The sequence below is a fragment of the Pungitius pungitius genome, chromosome 20 (assembly GCF_949316345.1).
Source record: "Pungitius pungitius chromosome 20, fPunPun2.1, whole genome shotgun sequence".
Classification (NCBI taxonomy): Eukaryota; Metazoa; Chordata; class Actinopteri; order Perciformes; family Gasterosteidae; genus Pungitius; species Pungitius pungitius.
The window spans coordinates 5,340,800-5,350,080 of NC_084919.1; the positions used below are offsets into that span (position 1 = coordinate 5,340,800).

General features: G+C 43.7%; 1 protein-coding gene across 1 annotated transcript; it reads right to left on the minus strand.

Annotated features, from left to right (window-relative positions):
* Positions 1–754: 754 nt before the first annotated feature.
* trim54 (tripartite motif containing 54) lies at positions 755–8,850 on the minus strand. The gene is made up of 9 exons (XM_062559838.1): positions 8,586–8,850; positions 7,988–8,166; positions 6,137–6,323; positions 4,822–4,917; positions 4,179–4,412; positions 3,302–3,324; positions 2,390–2,514; positions 1,597–1,689; positions 755–1,035 (listed from the first exon to the last, which is right to left on the minus strand). Exons 1-8 carry the CDS (start codon positions 8,769–8,771, stop codon positions 1,610–1,612), a joined length of 1,110 nt encoding a protein of 369 aa, XP_062415822.1. The 5' UTR covers positions 8,772–8,850; the 3' UTR covers positions 755–1,035; positions 1,597–1,609.
* Between the last annotated feature and the right edge of the window lie 431 nt (positions 8,851–9,281).

The following is a 9,281-nucleotide window of genomic DNA, read 5'->3' on the forward strand; positions in this document are numbered from 1 at the left end:
TAGTTAAATAAGGGAGATTTGACTTTCCTATTATTAGCATGAGATTGTGCTTCATTTGGTCAAGCACACAAACGCCTGTGCAGCTGGAGTAATTTTACACATGTTTGTCATCTTACTAATCAGTCTGAGCTTCCAGCAGTAATCAAGTGTCACATTTATTGTGGGTCACCAGAGAACCTCACCTGCATGTCTTTGGACTGTGGGGGGGGGGGGAGCCCGAGTACCGGGAGAAAACCACAACATCAAACATGGAGTTGGGAGGGGATCAGGAAAGGTTCATATGAGTCTGTGCATTTTTGGTTATTTATTTAACATCTGAAAAAAAAATGATCAGTGAAGAGAAAAATGAGAAAAAGCCGGAGGAAAAAGACACACAAGGGAAATCTTTCTACTTTCCCCTCCCACAACGCAGGATGCGGTGCTAAATCCACTTTGTGCTATACATAGAGAGTTATATTTACCCACAATGCACTGGATTTCTTGACAACAATGTGGGAGGCTAAAATGTGCTCGGGGCTCTTGCATCTAGGCTGATGCTGGGAGAGATACACACGTTCAAAGGTAGCATTTCCTTCCGTGGTTTCAGCGTTTCGTCCTGTCCTCCTTGTCCTCTGGTGTGGCTACATTCACAGATCGGCGTCTTCGTCATCCCACGTCCCAACGATCACCAGTGACTCTCCAGCCGCTCGGCCAAACGCGGAGGAGGAGGAGGAGGAGGAGGAGGAGGAGGAGGAGGAGGAGGAGGAGGAGGAGGAGGAGGAGGAGGAAGATGCTGCTGCTTCTGGCCGAGTGAGCAGGAGTGATGCTGTCGCCTTCCCGGGGCGGATGAGGGGGAATCCTCCCTCCATTTTCGACATAAGTGGTCTTGTTAGGGAGGATTTCACACGTCAGCAAAAATCAGTTTAGGGTGCTACGGATAACTTGTTAGCGAACAGTAGTTTGTTTACACATCCAGAAGTCACGCGGCATTGTTCTCTGAAGAATGTAGCAAGTTCATCAGGTTGATTCGTCTAGATTATATTCCAGCAGATAGTTCTGTGTACAGAATGAAAACCATCATTACAGTTGTGGTTTGAATCAGTCATAACCTTTCAAACCAAGTTACAAAGGGAAACTATGCACAAGAACAAGTAAATCGTTACCAACCAAAACAGCAAAACATTTAAACATTAACAAGTATGTTCATTCATTATATCGAAGCTAATAAAGAGGTACATATTAAGAGTAAATGCTGTCATTTATCTGTTTTGTGTGGTCTATTTAATACATGTAGATACTATTACAATATGACATAAAGGGTTCTTTGTAATATGTTTCTATGTTTCTTGGGGCGTTTCTGTTCAAAGATGGTCTTCAGCGTGCAAACGTGTGTGTGTCTCGATCACAAATGAGCAATCTCCTGATGGAGAACATCAGTCGTCTAGTGTGTGTCGACCAACGTGTTTAAAAGTAAACATTTGACATTAGGGGCAGGTGCATCCTTTGCAGCTGATGACTGGAAGCTGAATTACTAATGAGAGATCAGTTCATCAACAGAGGTTGACAGGGGGATTCAAACACCCTCAGAGAAGATCGGATCATTCTTACTTTTTTTACCTTCAGAAAAAATTCAACTCCTCCCTTCAGTCATTGAAAACAACAACTCCTCTGACTCCTCTCCGTATTCATGAGGATCTTCATCTGCGTCGCCTAAATACACACAAAAAAAACCACTTAGAGGCACATGGTGTCCTGGGTCATCTGATTATCAAGATGTTTTGTCGATCTTCATAATTTTGTGGTGTCGAAGATGATCGTCTCCATCCACGCGACTACCAGCACCTGGGATTTGCCCAGAGGTTCCACCCTGTTTGATTATGTTTATCTCACTACTATATAGTCCTGCTGTGAACATGAAAACCTTCGAGCTGACTTGACTTGTGTATGTGTGTCAACTTTGTCTCCTGTTTGTTAAACCGGTTTTGATCATTTCACACCAGTGAAATGAGTGAGAGTGAGAATTTTTCTAACACAATGCATTACCTTATTTCCCATGTAAACAGTAACCTCATTGACTTTTATTTAATCCCTGAGCTGCAAACTAAGGCCCAACTCCAAAATGTACATTGTGGACACCTTTCTCGCTCAAAAGGATTTACTTTTAGTTCACTACATTTACGTGCTTTAGTTAATTTACAGGTAAAGATTTCAATAATACATATGAAAAACTCATAAGACATGAACCCTAGTTGTAAATTAAACTACTAAGCAGTTTAGACAAGTAAAACTGAATGAAAATAGCCATATATATCAACCCCTTTAGCTCCACCGCCATGACAGTAATACCCTACTTTTACAATGATACGTGTGAATATATAATGTACAGTACATTCATGTAAGGAACGCGTACCTGATGGGAAGTGGATGTTTCTCAGCATGTCGGCGAGGTCATCGGTGTCGAAGACAAACTGCCTCATGCCCTCGGAGCCGAGCTGTGGGGGCTCCACGTGAGAGGACCTCGCTGCTTCTGCTATCCTGCCAACAGGGACGTCACCAGCTTTACACACTGTTACAACTCGCTTTATTCATTCCAAAAGGAGCCAGGCTCATTCATGGTCAGATGTGGTGAGGTTTCCATTCGGATTACAAATACATCCATCATTTCAGCCTGGTCTCACTTATCATAAGACACACTGCTGTTGAATAATAACGCATATAATATACAACCCGTCTGTTATTGATATCTTCAACTATAAATACTTAATCGGGCAAACAATTTGAAAAGATGATTCGTTTTGGCTAATATTTGCTTGGTCCATCAGCTAACCAAACACACACACACACACACACACACACACACACACACTCACACACACACTCACACACACACACACACACTCAGTGATCTCATTGCCGGGTATTGGCAGCAGCATTGAGAGAAGATTTATAAATGAATCATTAGCTACATAATGTATACAAAATGACTAAATAGAACATTGCAGTATATAGTATGTTATACTTATAGCATACTACCATACTACCTAAAAATATGATAAATTACTCAAATATTATGACATCGATATTTGCATTTGATAAAAGGTGGGAAAGTGAAATGATGTTATAATATGCCATTTTAATTTAACACAAAATAATTGTATAGTTTGTTGTTTACATTGTCGAGCATAACATTAAACTGTCATTCAATGTCATTTTGAATTGTTGAGAAGTATTTAAAACATACATTGTGAATTTTTAGGAATAACACTTGAGAAACGGTCTTTAAATTTCTTCACAGATTCAGCAGGAACAACACTCTACTCACTTTTCCAGTATGACGTTGGCGCTCTGGGGGAGTTAAGAAGACAAACAGAAATGAGACAGCGTGTAAATGAATTACGTTGCGTCAGTACCAGCGACATCGGTCAGAGCGCGTTCTTAAGACACGTCAATAAAAACATGATTTTTTACAAATAATGGCAGAATGGCCGCATGGTTTTTACTACCCTGGTACCACCAGCAGTGCTCCTTAAATCTCCTTTAACACCTGCTCTGTGGGAGCATTAAACAGGGAGACCTGAGGCTCAGACCTTCTGTCTCACGAAAGAGGAGGCGTGAATGTCTTCAGGGTAACTTTTAAGATTTTGTTTTAACTCAACGCTCAAATTATGTCAAAAGCTTGTTTAACTGAAATTGCACTACCAGACACCATGCCAGAAATGGTAGCATTTTTGGGCAATTTGGTCAACCGATAAAATAAAAAAGGCTTTGATAAAACACTGCTGCTAGTAGCTTGTTAGCCCATAAAGTGCTTTTTTCCCTACATTAAGCTGCACCATACTTGGATTCAAAGGAATTGAAAATACACTTTTTTTTTACAGATTTGACAAATTAGGGTTTGACGTCAGTCGATGAAATCGTTGTAGGAAAGCTTTTGAAAGAGCATTTGGTCCCTCGGGGACCCCTCATTAAAAGACTTGAAATGCTCATCAATATGTTTGATTAAGTAATTGCTTCCATTGCTATTCATAATCTGATTGGTTCGAGTCAAACATATCTCACCCTATATCAGGGATAATTTAGCACTTTATGGTCAAAATGCTGTTTCATTTGAGCTCTCTGCAGACTGGTCACTGACACTGGGTGTATTTTCCAACGCCAGCGCCCGACCGATGCAACTCAACCCTGCAGGCCTCACCGACCCGTATAAACAAAGGCGCGTGCGGCTCTTCGTTGGACCGAATGGCCGCCTCCACCAGCGCCGCCGCCGCCTCCAGCTGGTCGCCGAGGCGGCCGATGAGGGAGCGAACGCGCCTGAGCTCATCCTCCTGCTCTTTGGCGACGAGCCCCACCAGCTCCCGCTTCCGCTCGTCCAAGATGGCCACCAGGCCGTCGAGGCGGCCGGCCAGATGTTCCCGCCGGCGCTGGGCGTTCTCCTGAGGTGAGAGAGGAGATTGCGGCAGAGCTGGAGTACAATACACTGACACTTTGGTGTCTGCTCACTGACTCATTTGAATGTGGACCTGGTTTTAAGTATGTTTCTATTATCAGATCAAATTGAGAAGGAAACCATTGTGTAGCAGTTTCCATACAATGGGGCAAAGATGCAAATACGAAAGTGGAGGATGACAATAACAACACGAGGCAATCCAGAAAATGTGAATGATGTTGGGATGCATCCGGGTTGAGTTACAGAGTATCACTCAGCGCTCTTTATCGGCTGATACATGAAGGCCATTACATCACAGAATGGCCCCGAGAAAAAGAGAATAAAAAAATATTCATGTAGTTTGCATGTGCGTGTCTGTTGGTGTGTGTGTGTGTGTGTGTGTGTGTGTGTCTGACCTCGACAGTGCGGCACATCTCTTCCATCTGAGTGATGACTGCCTGGACGTGGTCGTTACTGGCGACCAGCGTCGCGATGCTGTCGCTCAAGTCGGTCTGCAAACGTCCACAACACAAAGTGACATTAATCTAAATGATTCACGTCAACAGTTAGACCCTTTGTGTGTTTTCACCTTTGTGAGTTGTATCATGTTTACTGTTACGCCAAAGTGGGTCCATTCTGTTTATTTAGCTCTTTTGGGGTCTAAATCTGGTGATTTGTTTATTAAGCTTTCATATTTGATTGACGCAACCCCATTCCATTATACATACTTGTCTGTAAGGGACAAATAATAATTATGAAAAAAATTATTATTCCAATTGTCAAATCTAATTTGATATCATATGCCATATAATATAGTACAGGTGTAAGATTGAATTAGCATTTCTCATCACCAGATTAGATCTTTTTTTCAAAATACCTTTCAACCAATCAACATTTCCCGTTTGTCACTAAATGTTCTTCTATGCAGATGAAGGTGCTCTTCTAAAATCCCTGATCATTTTCTCTTGTTAAACCCCATTTGGAGGGTTGTGTTGTCGGAGGAACGCAGCACCGGATCACGACTCATTAGCGTGCATCTGCTTCGGCCTTCGTGTGACATCACGCGCATTTGTTTACAGGTTGTTTACCTCTTCTCTGCAGCTTTATTGTCATTTATCGGCGTAATGAACCTTCTCAAACGTTCCCGAAGTAGGCCCGGCGGATAAATCACCGACTTTTGTTCTTTTCCGATTGACCTTTTGCGTGAACACGGAGCATCAGCAACTATCCTTGGAGCCTCATCTGAATTTCAGATGAGTGAATCAGCGACAGAGTGGGAGATCGAGAGGCTGGCACCCAAATGTCAACAAAGCCAACTGCTCAATAACACGCCGGACGCCGCGGCTGCCTTCTGCATGACAAAAACCACTGCGCTTTGTCCTTGGGGGGGGGGGGGGGGGAGGGGGGGCCACAAATGAGCAGATGAATTATTATGTTTGATGTAAAACAATATCTGATGTCACTATAATTGACCTTTTGATAACCGGGCAGATTTCAGTGGTAAAGTACAGTATTTATTTGTGTGTTGTGTATATCTAAGAAGTATCTAAGCTAAAGGCCACCTTCACTTATGAGACGTCTACCCGGACTGTTGTAAACCCTCTTTTATTGGCGTGTTGACCTTTAAAAAATCCTTGGCTTCAGCTGGAAATATAAACTCTTAAAACACCTGCTTGTTACCGACACACAACATCTTGTTACAAAATAAACGTGACGCTGACCCGTCCTCACCTTCTGTCTCATGTAGACGCTGCTGAGTGGCGCCACCTCACAGTCTTTGTGTTTTCCGAACACTTTGCACATGGAGCAGGTCGGCGTCTCACAGGACAGGCAGTAGATGTTGATCTTCTCCTCTTCATGTTCCTCACAGAGCAGCTTCTGCTGCTGCTGCTGCTGCTCTGGCTTTATGTTCACAGGTCTGGAGGGGACACAAAGTAGAAATGGATCACCTACGTTCACGCACTACTTTATCTTTTTATTCTCAACTCATATAATAACCCCAACTTGTTGTGATCCTTTGCTTCCATCTAAGCCAGTGGTTCATGGAGTTAAGCCCTGCACCAAGATGTGTTACACTGTAGTTACAGTTCAAACCTATCAAAGAGTTAATTTAGCTCTACTAAGTGTTGCAAATGAATCTTGAAACTGGATAATGACTCCAACTCTTTCGTAGAAATTGACTCTGCAGTGAATTTGCAGTGAGATTTCAACTCTTTCCCAACACTGGAAAATTAACTCTGAGGATTTTGCTGTGTATTTGGGATGCATTGGAGCATCCTGACAAGCCAATCCCGTTTATATAAAGCATAAAAATACGCACTAAAAGTTTTCTTTGTATTCCGACGTAGGTGTCTCTGACCGATATGATGATTAAGTAGTGAAAAATATTTCTGTAGGAGAAACTACAAGTTACCAAACATTTGTGAACAATCACTTGTATTTTCGCCCACACACACAATGAGGGGACTCCTGGCCTTCTGTCTCCGACGGGCGCCAACAGTGACTCACGCTTGGGCTTCTATCTCGGAGTGAGGGTGACTTAAATATCAGTGTGGAGTTGTAGTCAGTGTGCAAGCTTACAAAACAAGGGCAGATGTGTCCAGGGGGCTTCGACTTTTCAACATTTGACGTTAACGCAAATTTGTTAGCAATTAACTTCAGAGAGCAAAACGTGTTGAATCACGAGTCGGATGATTGAGGAAACCAAATGAACGAAGCTATGGCCAACTTCAATGATATTGTAACACTTGCTTGGCGTATTTGGTCAAGTTATTACTTAGGGAATAGGGTGGTTGAAGTGAAAATGCAAAGCTCCTGAATAACTGCTATTCTCTGCAGCCATTACTCAACCAAATAAAGGTCACCTAAAGACACCTCCACCTACAGCCTTGTTCTCAGTTTCAAATCTAAGATGCCATCAGATATGTTTGATGACTTTTTTGGTCTCCTTGCCTATTTTTTTTCTTATTCTGCAGTTTAAAATCTCAAACTTAAGAAACAACAACGCTTCTTTGCGCTTCTAAATAGTGAAAGCATGAATAGTTTTCAAATGACGAATTACTATCTTTCTTTTTCTTCTTATTGGATTTCTTTGACATTTTTTTTCTTCCTTGGTATATTATTCTGTGCACAGACATCACGTCTTGAACTAAGTACAAATATAAAATAAACTGAGGGGGGAAGTGTTTCGAAACTGTCTCATATTATTGCTAAGTGATTTGTCACATCATGCTTTGTCAGATTTTATTCCCCTCATTCCAGACTTCCTAGATCCTAGTTCAGCCGTGGTTATTATCTGTGTAAATAAAAATGAGGAACACATTAAATCATTTAAGAGTAAGCCATCACCAATCAATTCAGGCCTCGAATTGTCACCCTGTTGTCTGCAATGAGCACAATGGAGCTGTCAAACAAAGGTGAAGACTGGCAGTAACACACAACACAACACTGCTCTCTGTTGGTGGTGCCTCTTGATTGCAACGTTTCATATAAAGACCTCACATTGTGAAACCTCTGTGGAAGATGTGTGTTACGACCCCTTCGGTTAATCTCTGTTGGGCTTCATACGGGTGAAAGACTCACCTGGAGGACTCCTGCCGTCTGAACATGTCCAGGATGTTCTCCACCAGCAGGTTCCTCTGCAGGCCGTAGACCCCGTGGCGATCCAGCACCACCTCGTGCCGGCACGAGGGGCAGCGGAAGCGAGCGCCACTGGACCCCGTGCCGGAGGAGCCGTGGGACCGCCACAGAGGGTTCGCTGCCTGGAGGAAGACGAGAGAGAGAGAGGGGACGGAGAACAAGTGGGAGGATGTCTCAAAAATTACAAATTACCTTGCAGATTATGATTTTAGATGACGCATTATTGAATAACCAGTACTGCAAAAGGTACATCAAAAGTCCTACACATTGATGAATTACAATATTTACTGAATATATTTTAAAAAAACAACGTAATGTACTTTTAGTGAAGTTATACTTGAATGCAGTACTATGCTGTGCTATATATCTTTTGCATGGATAAAAAAAAAATCAGAATATTTCTTCCACAACTGGCTGTTTGACAAATTCGGTCAACACCCAAAACAGCACCTGAAATTTGAAACAACGATGGCTGCTTGAAATGAGCGTCGGGGGTGAAAGGGTCCGATGAACGACCCTCTGAGACGGAGCGCACGCTCACCTTGAAGATGTCGTTGGCACACTTGCGGCAGAGGTTGTGCTGGCAGGGCAGGATGACCACGGGCTTGGAGAACATCTCTAAGCAGACCGGGCAGATGAGCTGCTTCTCCAGGTTCTCCATGGAGGCTCCTCTGCCGCCACCGGGCCCAGATCTGCCTGACGGTGGAGGCCTGAGGGCAAAGTTCATCCCTCTCCAGGGAGCGAGTGAGAGGTCCGAGGAGACGGAGGTAGGGGAACGAGCAGAGCAACAGAAGTGTCCCTCTATCTTCTTCTCTGGCTCTTACAATGTATCTCACCCCCACTGCCAGCCTGTCTAACCCCCACATAAAGGCCCGCCTACCCCCCCCCCCCCCCCCCCCCGTCCCCGTCCCCGTCCCACAGCAGCCGGGCTGCTAACTATTCTTAGATCCTCAGTTTGTTCTGGCTTGGGTTGCTATTGGGTATTTCGGGCGTGGCCCGAAGGACAGGGCAGTGGTTGGTGCCACCGTGGCTCAAATGAAAATGTTTGTTTGAAGTCTGACACTGAAGAAGGGATCCTTGTGGCATAAGACAACCTCTGGCTTCCATGCCTCAGCTCGTTAGCACTTTGGCGTCAACACAGGGGTCCGTTTCTCAGCTCAGACTTTGGTTTGTCACAACAGTACTCGTCACACTCGCAGTCAAGGCAGTTTTCCCCCTTAGTTAGTGTGGTCAAAGG

What these genes read in the sequence shown, in the direction of transcription:
- trim54 (XM_062559838.1), bottom strand. Translation starts at nt 8,771, where the DNA reads ATGAACTTTGCCCTCAGGCCTCCACCGTCAGGCAGATCTGGGCCCGGT. An exon ending in AGATGTGCCGCACTGTCGAG is followed by an intron (nt 4,413 to 4,821) that starts GTCAGACACACA and finishes CTCTCACCTCAG; the next exon opens with GAGAACGCCCAGCGCCGGCG. An exon ending in ACGCGCCTTTGTTTATACGG is followed by an intron (nt 3,325 to 4,178) that starts GTCGGTGAGGCC and finishes TAACTCCCCCAG; the next exon opens with AGCGCCAACGTCATACTGGA.